A 17,802-nucleotide genomic window follows, 5' to 3' on the forward strand; every position below is an offset into this window, starting at 1 on the left:
GTGTGTATATACATGTGTACATTGAGATGTATAGGTATATGTATATACACGTGTATGGGGGTGGGTTGGGCCATTTCTTTCGTCTGTTTCCTTGCGCTACCTCGCAAACGCGGGAGACAGCGACAAAGCAAAATAATAATAAAAATATATATATATGTATACGCTGAGATGTATAGGTATGTGCGTGTGTGGAGGTGTATGTATATACATGTATATGTGGGTGGATTGGGCTATTCTTTCGTCTGTTTCCTTAAGCTACCTCGCTAACGCGGGAGACAGCAATAAAGTATAATAAAAAAAAATAACAAAAACAGACCTGTGCAATGCCTGAGACTATCTAACTTAGTGATCCTCTTATGCATAATTTCATTTGGAACCATTCAACTAATACCCTTCACAATATCTGAAAGACAAGAGTTCTCAAACATTACCTCCACATTTAGATGTAAAACATTATCCATCCTCTGACTTTAATAATTTCATAATATACGTCCTTTTTCACTGTGCATCCTCATATTTTGGTAGCATGTTTCTATCCTGTTGTTTCTCTTACAAAAATGAATTTGCATATCAATATTTTAATGACATATTAGACACATAATCCCAAATTAATCTGTATCCATTGCCTCCTCATCATCAATGTCATCATCATCATTTTCATCGTCCATTTCATCATCGTCATCTTCAGATCCAGACTCAAACCATTCAAGGTCAATTGTCTCCAAAGGAATGATGGTCTGCCACTCATCTAGTTTCTTCAAGTCTGCCAAACAACAGAAGAAAAGATATAGTTGCCACAAAGCCCACTGGTAAACTTAGGTGAATGACTGTAAATAAATGTTAAAAGGCTGTGTTTATTCTCTGCTCCAACTAGGTAATTCATTCAAGAATAATGCAAATATAAAAAAGGAATAGAGGAAAAATGAAGAAAAATGGCAGAAAACACTAAATATCCAACATCATAATTGGTAGGTAAAAAGTATAGATGGAGAGAAGGAAAAAATATGCACTTATAATGTTACATTTGGAGTTCTTGCAATTATAAGATCATATGAAAGTTTAGTTGAAAGAAAAACTTTCTCCATTACTATCAAACTTCTTAGTAAGATGCATATTCTTCATCAGGTATGGTTGAACAGATATAACTATATCATGAAAGAGATGCCTTCATCTCAAGGTAGGCAGCAGTTGAAAGACAGCCACCAACCAATGAGGGTGCGAGTTTGAAGGAAGAAAACTGAGGTGAAGTGTTTCAGATGCTTGGGAGTGGACATGGCAGCAAATGAGATCATGAAAGCACAAGTGAGTCATAGGGTGGGTGAGGGGGCAAAAGTTCTGGTGGTGCTGAAGAATGTGTGGAAGGAGTGACTGTCATGTGGGAGGGCAAAAATGGGTATGCCTTCATCCATTCTCGTTGCCACCCCGCCACACATAAAATGGCACCCCCTCCCCCACACGCGTGTGAGGTAGCGCTAGGAAAAGACAACAAAGTCCACATTTGTTCACACTCGGACTCTAGCTGTCATGTGTAATGCACTGACAATACAGCTCTCTTTCCACATCCAGGCACCACACACCTTTCCATGGTTTACCCAGACGCTTCACATGACCTGGTTCAATCCACTGACAGCATGTCCACTCTGGTATACCACATCATTCCAATTCACTCTATTCCTTCCACGTCTTTCACTCTCCTGTATGTTCAGACCTCGATTGCTCAAAATCTTTTTCACTCCATCCTTCTACCTCCAATTTGGTCTCCCACTTCTCTCCACTTCTGACATATGTCCTCTTTGTCAATCTTTCCTCACTCATTCTCTCCATGTGACCAAACCATTTCAATACACCCTCTTCTGCTCTCTCAGCCACACTCTTTTTATTACCACACATCTCTCTTACCCTTCATTACTTACTCGATCAAATCCCCTCACACCACATAGTCCTCGAACATTTCATTTCCAACACATCCACCCTCCTCCGCAAAGCCCTATCTATAGCCTATGCCTCACAACCATATAACATTGTTGGAACCACTATTCCTTCAAACATACCCAATTTTGCTCTACGAGGTAACATTCTCATCTCCCGCACATTCTTCAATGCTCCCAGATCCTTCATCCCCTCCCCCATCCTGTGACTCACTTCTGCTTCCATAGTTACATCTGCTGCTAAATCCACTCCCAGATATCTAAAACACTTCACTTCCTCCAGTTTTTCTCCACTCAAACTTACTTCCCAATTTACTTGTCCCTCGACCCTACTGAACCTAATAACCTTGCTCTCATTCACACTTACTCTCAGCTTCCTTCTTTCACACACTTTACCAAACTCAGTCACCAACTACTGCAGTTTCTCACCCGAATCAGCCACCAGCGCTGTATCATCCGTGAACAACTGACACTTTCCAAGCCATCTCATCCACAACAGACTGCATACTTGCCCCTCTCTCCTAAACTCTTGCATTCACCTCCCTAATAACCCCATCCATAAACAAATTTAACAACCATGGAGACATCATGCACCCCTGCTGCAAACCAACATTCACTGAGAACCAATCACTTTCCTCTCTTCCTACTCGTACACATGCCTTACATCCTTGGTAAAAACTTTTCACTGCTCCCAGCAACTTACTTCCCTTACCAAATACTCTTAAGACCTTCCACAAAGAATCTCTATCAACCCTATCATATGCCTTCTCCAGATTCATAAATGCTACATACAAATCCATCTGTTTTTCTAAGTACTTTTCATACACATTCTTCAAAGCAAACACCTGATCTACACATCCTCTAAAACTTCTGAACCACACTGCTCTTCCCCAGTCTGATGCTCTGTACATGCGTTCATCCTCTCAATCAATAACCTCCCATATGATTTCCCAGGAATACTTAACAAACTTATACCTCTGTAATTTGAACACTCACCTTTATCCCCTTTGCCTTTGTACAAAGGCACTACAAATGCATCCCGCCAATTCTCAGGCACTTCATAATCCACACATACATTGAATATCCTCACCAACCCGTCAACAACACAGTCACCCCCTTTCTTAATAAACTCAACAGCAATATCATCCAAACCTACCGCCTTGCCATATTTCATCTTCCACAAGGCCTTCACCACCTCCTCTTTCTTCACCAAACCACTGGGTCTTCTAGGCATTAAACTTGGCCAGATTTCATCTACCCTACTGAGACATCCTGTCCAAGTCTGAGTTTACTGAGGGAGTTGTGTTGTGATGCTAATCAAGTGAGAGGAGGAGCAGAATTGAAGGATGTGTAGGAATGCAGAACTGATTCATCAGCATATGAGTACATTTTGTTATTTCTGGAAGAAATGAAATCATTGAAAAAAAGGCAAAAAAGTGGAGAGGACAGGACAGAATCTTGTAGGACGCCTCAGCTGATAGAGAAAGGGAAAGAGGCTGATCCATGGAGATAGATCAGCCTGAGAGAAAGCTAGATATGACAGAGGAAAGTGAGGAAGGGAAGCAAAAAGATGGAAGGTTAGAGATGAGACCCAAATGCTACAACCTCTCAAAAGCTTTGGATATATTAAGGGCAACTACACAGGATTCCCTAAAATCTTTCATGGGTGATGATCAGACATTAGTTAAGAGAGAATATCACCGGTGAATCTCACCTTACGGAAGCCATACTGGTGATATGAGAAAAGACTGAGAGTTTCAAGGAGTCTGAGGATATGGGATTTGAGGAGGGATTCAAAATCTTTGGAAGTGATAAATGTCAAAGCAACAGGACAATAATTAATTAGTGGGGTTAGAACAGTTATCCTTCTCGGGTGGGATGCACGATGAGTGCTTCCAAGAAGGGAAAGTTCTGGTTTTTAAAATGAAATAGAACAAATAAGCTAGTTCACAAGGACACTCATTCAGTACATGGGGATGGATGTCACCGGGATGATACATGCCTTCCTCATTCAGAGAGGCCCTTTCTAGACAGTCCAAAAAGGGATTACAAAGAGGGGTAGTGTTACTAAGAGAAGGATCAGGGGTGAAGGAATGTTAATGTCATCCCGGGTAAGGTTTGAGAAATGGGAACTAAAGAAAGTTTTGTCTACAGGAGAGACGGCCATAGTACCATCAAAATGGAAAAATGAAGGAAATGCAGAGAACAGAAGTTCTTAGCAATGCCCTTAGCTAAAGATAAGACCTATAAGTGGGTGATGAGAAGGGGTAACTACACTTCATCTGAATAAAGGAACACTTTACCTTAAGGATAACATACCTGCAGTGATAAAAACTTAATTTGAGACAGAGGAAGGAGAGTTTTTCCAAGCCTGATATGCCTGATCCCTTGGCTGAAAAGACTTGGAATTGGAAGAATAGGGGATGAATGCTTCATTCCTACAGCAAAATCCTCTGTTATGTATTAAGCATAGACAAAAGCATAACCACATATGATTGATGAGACTAATTTACCCAAGGAAAGTCAGAAAAGAATTTTCTTAAGTAAATGCAGCAAGCTTTGTTAAGGTGCCAAAATTTATGCCGACAAGGGGCTACTGAAGGAGGAGCTGTTGAAAAAGATATATTTATGAGGGTGTGATCACATGAACCATGGAAAAGACAGTGTAGTTACAATGGGATGGACAGATCTAGAATATTTGGAGAATGGCCAAGAATAATATGGGTAGGGAAGGAGATAATTTGCTCAAGATCACCGAGAATGGAGAATGTGTGAGTTTCAATCCCCCCAACATCTGTATGAGAGGAATTCAGCCATTCCTTATGATGAATGCTGAAATTCCCTAAGTAGAGGATCTCAGTTTGTGGATGAAAGGATGCCCATTTCATGGCAGGAGATTAGATGACCAAAGATTTAAAATTTGTAAAATGAGAAGAGCTGTAGACAAAACAATTGATTTCCTTTCTTCTACAAAAACCAAATGCACTCATATGCAGACACCTCAACACTGCATTCCTCCACTTCCTTAAGTTAGGAGAACAGGGCAGTACCAGTTTATAAAAAATAGTACTTTTAATGTTGTCTTCCAATATAACAACACTGTCAGTAAGACCTAAATTAAAAGTAAAAAATGTGCTTTTAATGTTGCCTTCCAATATTACAACACTACCAGTAAGACCTTAATTAAAAGGCCAAATTACCAGAAAATCAATGGTGCTTACACCATTAAATGTAAGGCATATGAAGATGTACATGTTGGCCAGACAGGTAAGATGGAAAATAAGAAATGCTATTGACACTCATTCAGTAAGTAGAGGTGACCACAGTGATGCTTCTGCTAAACACTAGTAAGAAAACAATCACCGTGCAGATCAAAAACCCAGTTATCAACTTTGCTTTTATTCACATTTATTCTAAACTTCCTCCTTTCACACACTCTTCCAAACTCAAGACACCAACTTCTGCAGTTTCTCACTCGAATCTGCCACTAAAGGTGTATCACCAACAAACAACCAACTGACTCCCACACCCTCTTATCCTCCACAGTCTGCCTACTCATCCCTCTCTCCAAGAATCTCTCATTTACCTCCCTCACCACCCCATCCATAAACATACTGGACAACCATGGTGACATTACACACCCATGCAGCATACCAACCTTCTCTTGGTACCATTCACTCTCCTCTCTTCCTACTCGTACACAATGCCTTACACCCTTGATAAAAAGCTCTCTGCTTCTAACAGCTTACCTCCCTCACTATATATTCTTAAGACCTTCCATACGACATCTCTATTGACTCTATTATATGCCTTCACCAGATCTATAAATGCCACATACAAAAACCATCTGTTTCTCAAGGCATTTCTCATACACATTCCTTAAAGCAAATACCCAATCCACACATCATCTACCACTTCTGAACCACACTGCTCCTTACCAGTCAAATGCTCTATACATGCCTTAACCCTCTCAGGTATGCTCAACATACTTATACCTCTGTGGTCTGAACATCCACCTTTATCCCCCTTGCCTTTATACAACAGCACCATACATGCATTTTGTCAATCCTCAAGCACCTCAACATGACCTTTACAATGAAAATCCTTACTAACCAATCAAACAACACAATCACCCCCTTTCTTAATAAATACAACTGCAATACCATCTACTCCAGTTGCTTTGCCTAATTTCATCTACTCCTCTCTCTTCACCAAACCACTCTCCATGACTCTTGCACTTCGCATATCACCCAACCAAAACACCCTACGTCTGCCCCTCTAAGATCGTACACATTTAACAGTCCTTCCAAATACTCATCCCATCACTAACTGTTATCACTTTCCCTTTTGCCTCTTCACCTATTTTCCCATTTATTCCTGTTTTCCACACATTATCAACCTCTTTCCAATCATTTGATTCTAAAGTTTACTGATACTCACTCAACCCATGCACCATCCTCTTGACCTGCTGCACGGTCTTATGCATCCTCCAATCCTGGGCACTCCTTCTCTGTAAGTGCTGCCTACAGTTAATATTTACACAACATTAAAAGTGTCATATCTAATGCCTACCCCACTCCAGTCTTTCCATTTAATTTTGAGGAAAGTAACTAGAGCTAGGCAGATACATTTCTTTTTATCCATTTGCTTTTTTCTTACCTAATGCATAGAAGTCATTAAGAGTGAGCAACTTATCTCCATCTTCAAACATGCCACCAAAGAGATAGAGAATTCCGCGTTTGATGACCATCCCTGCATTAATTCTTGGTGGTGGGGAGAACACTCCTGTTGTCATACTGCTTTCTGCATAAGTAAAGGCTGAGGATGACTGAGAAGGTCCCACTGTAACCTGGGGTGTAACAGTAACAAATATTACTTTTCCCAAAGGAACATGGGAAACTCACAGAAATGTTTCTTTAGCAGCTAAAGAATGTAACAGTTACCAAAGAAACCTTGTTCTTCCCTTCCATGAAAGTTTTCTTGAATGTGTTCACATTCTAAAAACACTTAACATACAAGAAGTATTCAAATATGACAACACCATCAAGAAAGCCCTCATCAAAAACAGCCCATCAAATAATACAGGTGATGTTTATAAAGTCCCAATTTCATATTGGACAATTGGGGAAAGATTTGGAGATTAGGATCCCACAACATAAGTAGAGTGTTAGGATAACCCAACAGAGCATTGGCTTATTTCAAGACAGCTCCTTCGACTGAGAAGGAGCTATGACAGTAGCTAAATCAAATTGTTTCAGGGAAAGGAATGTAAATGAATCATGCTTGATTTCTGGCATATTTGATCACAATGTTAATATGTCTTTTGGCCATTTTAAACATGACAAACTATTAAATGAAATAAATTTATTAAGAAATATTCAACAGAATAACCCTGTCCACACAACACGTAAAGAGAGAGTGTTCAGACATAGGTCACATAATTAGTGTCCACCTGCTCACCACAGGGATTAATGAAGCCCCGCCTCACTGCCACCTCTGTGCTTTGAAGGACCTCACCTCAACACTTATATCTACCACACTACGTCTCAGGATGTAATAAACGAAAGTACTCTGTTTGTTATTTTCTCCTTCCAGTGGTGTTTGTGCATATGTCTTTTCACGAAGAAGTGGAGGTTCAAGTACATCAGTTATTATTTTACTTTGTCACTGTCTCCCGCGTCAGAGGTAGCGCAAGGAAACAGACGAAAGAATGGCCCAACCCACCCACATACACATGTATATACATACATGTCCTCACACGCACATATACATACCTATACATCTCAACATATACATATACATATACACACACAGACATAAACATATATACACATGTACATAGTTCATACTTGCCGCCCTAGTTCATTCCTGTCGCCACCCCACCACACATGAAATAACAACCCCCTCCCCCAGCATTTGCATGAGGTAGTGCTAGGAAAAGACAACAAAGGCCACATTTGTTCACACTCAGTCTCTAGCTGTCATGTATAATGCACCAAAACCAAAGCTCCCTTTCCACATCCAGGTCCCACACAACTTTCCATGGTTTACCCCAGACGCTTCACATGCCCTGGTCCAATCCAATGACAGCACATCGACCCCGGTATACCACATCATTCCAATTCACTCTATTCCTTGCACGCCTTTCACCCTCCTGCATGTTCAGGCCCCGATCACTCAAAATATTCTTCACTCCATCTTTCCACCTCCAATTTGGTCTCCCACTTCTCCTCGTTCCCTCCACCTCTGACACATATATCCTCTTGGTCAATCTTTCCTCATTCATTCTCTCCATGTGACCAAACCATTTCAAAACACCTTCTTCTGCTCTCTCAACCACACTTTTTATTACCACACATCTCTCTTACCCTATTATTACTTGCTCAATCAAACCACCTCACATCACATATTATCCTCAAACATCTCATTTCCAGCACATCCACCCTCCTCTGCACAACTCTATCTATAGCCCATGCCTCGCAACCATATATCATTGTTGGAACCACTACTCCTTCTAACATACCCATTTTTGCTTTCCAAGATTGCGTACTTGACTTCCACACATTCTTCAACGCTCCCAGAACTTTCACCCCCTCCCCCACCCTATGATTCACTTCCGCTTCCATGGTTCCATCCGCTGCCAAATCCACTCCCACATATCTAACACACTTCACTTCATCCAGTTTTTCTCCATTCAAACTTACCTCCCAATTGACTTGTCCCTCAATCCTACTCTACCTAATAACCTTGCTCTTATTCACATTTACTCTCAGCTTTCTTCTTTCACACACTTTAACAAACTCAATCACCAGCTTCTGCAGCTTCTCACCCGAATCAGCCACCAGCGCTATATCATCAGCAAACAACAACTGACTCACTTCCCAAGCTCTCTCATCCACAACAGACTGCATACTTGGCCCTCTTTCCAAAACTCTTGCATTCACCTCCCTAACAAACATGGAGATATCACACACCTCTGCCGCAAACCTACATTCACTGAGAACCAATCACTTTCCTCTCTTCCTACATGTACACATGCCTTACATCCTCGATAAAAACTTTTCACTGCTTCTAACAACTTGCCTCCCACACCATATATTCTTAATACCTTCCACAGAGCATCTCTATCAACTCTATCATATGCCTTCTCCAGATCCATAAATGCTACATACAAATCCATTTCCTTTTCTAAGTATTTCTCACATACATTCTTCAAAGCAAACACCTCATCCACACATGCTCTACCACTTCTGAAACCACACTGCTCTTCCCCAATCTGATGCTTTGTACATGCCTTCACCATCTCAATCAATACCCTCCCAAGAATACTCAACAAACTTATACCTCTGTAATTCGAGCACTCACTTTTATCCCCTTTGCCTTTGTACAATGGTACTATGCAAGCATTCCGCCAATCCTCAGGCACCTCAACATGAGTCATACATACATTAAATAACCTTACCAACCAGTCAACAACACAGTCACCCTGTTTTTTAATAAATTCCATTGCAATACCTTCCAAACCCACTGCCTTGCTGGCTTTCATCTTCCACAAAGCTTTTACTACCTCTTCTCTGTTTACCAAATCATTTTCCCTAACTCTCTCACTTTGCACACCACCTCGACCAAAACACCCTATATCTGCCACTCTATCATTAAACACATTCAACAAACCTTCTCACATCACCACTACTTGTTTTCACCTCCCCATTAGCCCCCTTCACTGATGTTCCCATTTGCTCCCTTGTCTTACGCACTTTCTTTACCTTCTTCCAAAACATCTTTTAATTCTCCCTAAAATTTAATGATACTCTCTCACCCCAACTCTCATTTGCCCTCTTTTTCAACTCTCGTACCATTCTCTTGACCTCCTGCCTCTTTCTTTTATACATCTCCCACCCATTTGCATTACTTCCCAGCAAAAATCGTCCAAATGCCTCTCTCTTCTCTTTCACTAATAATCTTACTTCTTCATCCCACCACTCACTACCCTTTCTAATCTGCCCAACTCCCACGCTTCTCATGCCACAAGCATCTTTTGCGCAAGCCATCACTGCTTCCCTAAATACATCCCATTCCTCCCCCACTCCCCTTACCTCCTTTGTTCTCACCTTTTTCCATTCTGTACTCAGTCTCTCCTGGTACTTCCTCACACAAGTGTCCTTCCCCAGCTCACTTACTATCACCGCTCTCTTCACCCCAACATTCTCTCTTGTTTTATGAAAACCTCTACAAATCTTCACTTTTGTCTCCACAAGATAACGATCAGACATCCCTCCAGTTGCATCTCTCAGCACATTAACATCCAAAAGTCTCTCTTTCGTGTGCCTATCAATTAACACGTAAACCAATAACGCTCTCTGGCCGTCTCTCCTACGTACATCAAAAACTTATGTATAATCTCTCTTTTTAAACCAAGTATTCCCAATCACCAGTCCTATTTCAGCACATACATCTACAAGCTCTTCCCCATTTCCATTTACAACACTGAACACCCCATGTATACCAATTATTCCCTCAACTGCCACATTACTCACCTTTGCATTCAAATCACCCATTTTTATAACCTGGTCTCGTGCATCAAAACTACTAACACACTCACTCAGCTGCTCCCAAAACACTTTCCTATCATGATCTTTGTTCTCATGCCCAGGTGCATATGCACCAATAATCACCCAACTCTCTCAATCAACTTTCAGTTTTACCCATATCAATCTAGAGTTTACTGTCTTACACTCTATCACATACTCCCACCACTCCTGTTTCAGGAGTAGTGCTACTCCTTCCCTTGCTCTCGTCCTCTCACTAACCCCTAACTTTACTCCCAAGACATTCCAAAAACACTCTTCCCCTTTACCCTTGAGCTTCGTTTCACTCAGAGCCAAAACATCCAGGTTCCTTTCCTCAAACATACTACCTATCTCTCCTTTTTTCTCATCCTGGTTACATTCATACACATTTAGACACCCCAATCTGAGCCTTCAAGGAGGATGATCACTCCCCGTGTGACTCCTTCTTCTGTTTCCCCTTTTAGAAAGTTAAAATACCAGGAGGGTTGGGTTTCTAGCCCCTGCTCCCATCCCCTTTAGTCGCCTTCTACGACACATGAGGAATGCGTGGGAAGTATTCTTTCTCCCCTATCCCCAGGGATAATAATATTATTATTATCAATAATGATAATCATAATAATATATCCCTGGGGATAGGGGAAAAGAATACTTCCAACATACTCCGAAAGGGGAGGAAGCAGGGGGCTAGAAATCCTCCCCTCCCATTTTTAATTTTCCACAAGAAGGAACAGAAAAGGGGGCCAAATGAGGATATACTCTCAAACGATCAGTCCTTTGTTCTTAATGCTACCTTGCTAATGTGGAAAATGGCTGGTGGCTGATTCGTGTGAGAAACTGCAGAAGCTGGTGACTGAGTTTGGTAAAGTGTGTGAAAGAAGACAGCTGAGAGTAAATGTGAATAAGAGCAAGGTTATTAGGTACAGCAGGGTTGAGGGACAAGTCAATTGGGAGGTAAGTTTGAATGGAGAAAAACTGGAGGAAGTGAAGTGTATTAGATAACTGGGAGTGGATTTGGCAGCAGATGGAACCATGGAAGCGGAAGTATCATAGGGTGGGGAAGGGGGCAAAAGATCTGGGAGTGTTGAAAAATGTGTGGGTCGAGAACGTTATCTTGGAAAGAAAAAATAACAATGTTATATGGTTGTGAGGTGTGGGCTATAGATAGAGTTGTGCGGAGGAAGGTGGATGCGCTGGAAATGAGATGTTTGAGGACAATATGTGGTGCGAGGTGGTTTGATTGAGTAAATAATGAAATGGTAAGCGAGATGTGTGGTAATAAAAGGAGTGTGGTTGAGAGAGCAGAAGAGGGTGTTTTGAAATGGTTTGGTCATATGGAAAGAATGAGTGAAAAAAGATTGACAAAGAGGATATATGTGTTAGAGGTGGAGGGAATGAAAAGAAGTGGGAGACCAAATTGGAGGTGGAAAGATGGAGTGAAAAACATTCTGAGTGATCGGGGCCTGAACATGCAGGAGGGTGAAAGGCATGCAAGGAATAGAGTGAATTGGAACGATGTGGTATACCGGGGTCGACATGCTGTCAATGGATTGAACCAGGGCATGAGAAGCGTCTGGGGTAAACCATGGAAAGTTCTGTGGGGCCTGGATGTGGAAAGGGAGCTGTGGTTTTGGTATATTATACATGACAGCTAGAGACTGAGTGTGAATGAATGTGGCCTTAGTTATCTTTTCCTAAGTGCTACCTTGCACTTTGTTGTCTTTTCCTAAGCGCTACCTTGTGCACATGCGGGGGGAGGGGGTTGTTATGTCATGTGTGGCAGCGTGGCGATAGGAATGAATAAGGGCAGACAGTATGAATGTATGTACATGTGTATAAATGTATGTGTCTGTGTGTGTATATATATGTATACGTTGAGATGTATAGGTATGTATATGTGTGTGTGTGGACGTGTATGTATATACATGTGTATGTTGGTGGGTTGGGCCATCCTTCCGTCTATTTCCTTGCGCTACCTCGCTAATGCGGGATACAGCAACAAAGTATAATAAAATAATAAATAATATAGTGAGTCAGTTGTCAGTTAGGAAGTGAGTCAGTTGTTGTTCGCTGATGATACAGTGCTGGTGGCTGATTAAGGTGAGAAACCGCAGAAGCTGGTGACTGAGTTTGGTAAAGTGTGTGAAAGAAGAAGGCTGAGAGTAAATGTGAATAAGAGCAAGGTTATTAGTACAGTAGGGTTAAGGGATAAGTCAACTGGGAGGTAAGTTTGAATGGAGAAAAACTGGAGGAAGTGAAGTGTTTTAGGTGTCTGGCAGTGGATTTGGCAGCGAATGGAACCATGGAAGCAGAAGTGAGTCACAGGGTGGGGAGGGGGCGAATGTTCTGGGAGCGTTGAAAAATGTGCAGAAGGCGAGAACTTTATCTCGGAAAGCAAAAATGGGTATGTCTGAAGGAATAGTAGTTCCAACAATGTTATATGGTTGCGAGGCTTGGGCTATAGATAGAGTTGTGCGGAGGAGGGTGGATGTGTTGGAAATGAGATGTTTGAGGACAATATGTGGTGTAAGGTGGTTTGATCAAGTAAGTAATGAAAGGGTAAGAGAGATGTGCGGTAATAAAAAGAGTGTGGTTAAGAGAGCAGAAGAGGGTGTTTTGAAATGGAGAGAATGAGTGAGGAAAGACTGACAAAGAGAATATATGTGTCAGAGGTGGAGGGAACAAGAAGCGGGAGACAGCGACAAAGCAAAATAAAATAAATAAATATATATATATATATATATATATATATATATATATATATATGTATTGATTGAGAGGGTGAAGGCATGTACAGAGCATCAGATTGGGGAAGAGCAGTGTGGTTTCAGAAGTGGTAGAGGATGTGTGGATCAGGTGTTTGCTTTGAAGAATGTATGTGAGAAATACTTAGAAAAGCAAATGGATTTGTATGTAGCATTTATGGATCTGGAGAAGGCATATGATAGAGTTGATAGAGATGCTCTGTGGAAGGTATTAAGAATATATGGTGTGGGAGGAAAGTTGTTAGAAGCAGTGAAAAGTTTTTATCGAGGATGTAAGGCATGTGTACGTGTAGGAAGAGAGGAAAGTGATTGGTTCTCAGTGAATGTAGGTTTGCGGCAGGGGTGTGTGATGTCTCCATGGTTGTTTAATTTGTTTATGGATGGGGTTGTTAGGGAGGTAAATGCAAGAGTCCTGGAAAGAGGGGCAAGTATGAAGTCTGTTGGGGATGAGAGAGCTTGGGAAGTGAGTCAGTTCTTGTTCGCTGATGATACAGCGCTGGTGGCTGATTCATGTGAGAAACTGCAGAAGCTGGTGACTGAGTTTGGTAAAGTGTGTGGAAGAAGAAAGTTAAGAGTAAATGTGAATAAGAGCAAGGTTATTAGGTACAGTAGGGTTGAGGGTCAAGTCAATTGGGAGGTGAGTTTGAATGGAGAAAAACTGGAGGAAGTGAAGTGTTTTAGATATCTGGGAGTGGATCTGGCAGCAGATGGAACCATGGAAGCGGAAGTAGATCATAGGGTGGGGGAGGGGGCGAAAATTCTGGGGGCCTTGAAGAATGTGTGGAAGTCGAGAACATTATCTTGGAAAGCAAAAATGGGTATGTTTGAAGGAATAGTGGTTCCAACAATGTTGTATGGTTGCGAGGCGTGGGCTATGGATAGAGTTGTGCGCAGGAGGATGGATGTGCTGGAAATGAGATGTTTGAGGACAATGTGTGGTGTGAGGTGATTTGATCGAGTGAGTAACGTAAGGGTAAGAGAGATGTGTGGAAATAAAAAGAGCGTGGTTGAGAGAGCAGAAGAGGGTGTTTTGAAGTGGTTTGGGCACATGGAGAGAATGAGTGAGGAAAGATTGACCAAGAGGATATATGTGTCGGAGGTGGAGGGAGCAAGGAGAAGAGGGAGACCAAATTGGAGGTGGAAAGATGGAGTGAAAAAGATTTTGTGTGATCGGGGCCTGAACATGCAGGATGGTGAAAGGAGGGCAAGGAATAGAGTGAATTGGAGCGATGTGGTATACCGGGGCTGACGTGCTGTCAGTGGATTGAATCAAGGCATGTGAAGCGTCTGGGGTAAACCATGGAAAGCTGTGTAGGTATGTATATTTGCGTGTGTGGACGTATGTATATACATGTGTATGGGGGGGGGGTTGGGCCATTTCTTTCGTCTGTTTCCTTGCGCTACCTCGCAAACGCTGGAGACAGCGACAAAGTATAAAAAAAAAAAAAAAAAAAAAAATTTATATATATATATATGTATGTATATTTGCGTGTGTGGACGTATGTATATACATGTGTAGGGGGGGGGTTGGGCCATTTCTTTCGTCTGTTTCCTTGCGCTACCTCGCAAACGCAGGAGACAGCGACAAAGTATAATAAATATAAATAATATATATATTTACTTATTTCATTATTTATTTTGCTTTGTCGCTGTCTCTAACATTAGTGAGGTAGCGCAAGGAAACAGACGAAAGAATGGCCCAACCCATCCACATACATGTATATACATACACGTCCACACACGCAAATATACATACCTATACATCTCAATGTATAAATATATATACACACACAGACATATACATATATACACATGTACATAATTCATACTATCTGCTCTTATTCATTCCCATTGCCACCTCACCACATGTGGAATAACAACCCCCTCCCCCCCTCACGTGTGTGAGGTAGCGCTAGGTAAAGCCAACAAAGGCCACATTCGTTCACACTCAGTCTCTAGCTGTCATGTAATAATGCACTGAAACCACAGCTCCCTTTCCACATCCAGGCCCCATAAAACTTTCCATGGTTTACCCCAAACGCTTCACATGCTCTAGTTCAATCCACTGACAGCACGTCGACCCCGGTATACCACATCGTTCCAATTCACTCTATTCCTTACACGCCTTTCACCCTCCTGCATGTTCAGGCCCCGATCATCAAAATCTTTTTCACTCCATCTTTCCACCTCCAATTTGGTCTCCCACTTCTCCTCGTTCCCTCCACCTCTGACACATATATCATCTTGGTCAATCTTTCCTCATTCATTCTCTCCATGTGACCAAACCACTTCAAAACACCCTCTTCTGCTCTCTCAACCACACTCTTTTTACTACCACACATCTCTCTTACACCATTATTATTTACTTGATCAAACCACCTCACACCACATATTGTCCTCAAACATCTCATTTCCAGCACATACACCCTCCTTTGCACAACTCTATCCATAGCCCATGCTTCGCAACCATACAACATTGTTGGAACCACTATTCCTTCAAACATACCCATTTTTGCTTTCTAAGATAATGTTCTCAACTTCCACACATTCTTCAATGCTCCCAGAACTTTTGCTCCCTCCCCTAACCTATGATTCATTTCCGCTTCCATGGTTCCATCCGCTGCCAGATCCACTCCCAGATATCTAAAACACTTTACTTCCTCCAGTTTTTCTCCATTCAAACTTACCTCCCAATTGACTTGACCCTCAACCCTACTGTACCTAATAACCTTGCTCTTATTCACATTTACTCTTGACTTTCTTCTTTCACACACTTTACCAAACTCAGTCACCAGCTTCTGCAGTTTCTCACATGAATCAGCCACCAGCGCTGTATCATCAGCGAACAACAACTGACTCACTTCCCAAGCTCTCTCATCCCCAACAGACTGCGTACTTGCCCCTCTTTCCAAAACTCTTGCATTCACCTTCATAACAACCCCATCCATAAACAAATTCAACAACCATGGAGACATCGCACAACCCTGCTGCAAACCTACATTCACTGAGAACCAATCACTTTCCTCTCTTCCTACACGTACACATGCCTTACATCCTTGATAAAAACTTTTCACTGCTTCTAACAACTTGCCTCCCACACCATATATTCTTAATACCTTCCACAGAGCATCTCTATCAACTCTATCATATACCTTCTCCAGATCCATAAATGCTACTTACAACTCCATTTGTTTTTCTAAGTATTTCTCACATACATTCTTCAAAGCAAACACCTGATCCACACATCCTCTACCGCTTCTGAAACCACACTGCTCTTCCCCAATCTGATGCTCTGTGCATGCCTTCACCCTCTCAATCAATACACTACCATATAATTTACCAGGAATACTCAACAAACTTTTTTAATTTTATTTCATTTTGATTTGTTGCTGTCTCCCGCGTTAGCAAGGTAGCACAAGGAAACAGACGAAAGAATGGCCAAACCCACCCACAGGCACATGTATGTACATACACGTCCACACACAGCACATATATATACCTATACATCTCAATGTATACATATATATACATTTATTTATTTATTATACTTTGTCGCTGTCTCCCGCGTTTGCGAGGTAGCGCAAGGAAACAGACGAAAGAAATGGCCCAAACCCCCCATACACATGTATATACATACGTCCACACACGCAAATATACATACCTACACAGCTTTCCATGGTTTACCCCAGACGCTTCACATGCCTTGATTCAATCCACTGACAGCACTTAAACCCCGGTATACCACATCGCTCCAATTCACTCTATTCCTTGCCCTCCTTTCACCCTCCTGCATGTTCAGGCCCCGATCACACAAAATCTTTTTCACTCCATCTTTCCACCTCCAATTTGGTCTCCCTCTTCTCCTCGTTCCCTCCACCTCTGACACATATATCCTCTTGGTCAATCTTTCCTCACTCATTCTCTCCATGTGCCCAAACCACTTCAAAACACCCTCTTCTGCTCTCTCAACCACGCTCTTTTTATTTCCACACATCTCTCTTACCCTTACGTTACTCACTCGATCAAACCACCTCACACCACACATTGTCCTCAAACATCTCATTTCCAGCACATCCATCCTCCTGCGCACAACTCTATCCATAGCCCACGCCTCGCAACCATACAACATTAGAACCACTATTCCTTCAAACATACCCATTTTTGCTTTCCGAGATAATGTTCTCGACTTCCACACATTCTTCAAGGCCCCCAGAATTTTCGCCCCCTCCCCCACCCTATGATCCACTTCCGCTTCCATGGTTCCATCCGCTGCCAGATCCACTCCCAGATATCTAAAACACTTCACTTCCTCCAGTTTTTCTCCATTCAAACTCACCTCCCAATTGACTTGACCCTCAACCCTACTGTACCTAATAACCTTGCTCTTATTCACATTTACTCTTAACTTTCTTCTTCCACACACTTTACCAAACTCAGTCACCAGCTTCTGCAGTTTCTCAAATGAATCAGCCACCAGCGCTGTATCATCAGCGAACAACAACTGACTCACTTCCCAAGCTCTCTCATCCCCAACAGACTTCA

At 41.9% G+C, this 17,802-nt stretch overlaps 1 protein-coding gene across 1 annotated transcript in view; it reads right to left on the minus strand.

Annotated features, from left to right (window-relative positions):
- Window positions 1-562: 562 nt before the first annotated feature.
- The window catches only part of LOC139765618 (kelch domain-containing protein 4), a 107,044-nt gene continuing 89,804 nt past the window's right edge, over window positions 563-17,802 (minus strand). Inside the window, exons 10-11 of the mRNA XM_071693283.1 lie at window positions 6,588-6,777; window positions 563-763 (exon numbers count right to left, since the gene is read on the minus strand). Coding sequence (XP_071549384.1) covers window positions 609-763; window positions 6,588-6,777 — 345 coding nt within the window. The 3' untranslated portion in view covers window positions 563-608. The remainder of the gene's footprint in view (window positions 764-6,587; window positions 6,778-17,802) is intronic.

Source organism: Panulirus ornatus, chromosome 55 (assembly GCF_036320965.1).
Source record: "Panulirus ornatus isolate Po-2019 chromosome 55, ASM3632096v1, whole genome shotgun sequence".
In the NCBI taxonomy this organism is placed as follows: Eukaryota; Metazoa; Arthropoda; class Malacostraca; order Decapoda; family Palinuridae; genus Panulirus; species Panulirus ornatus.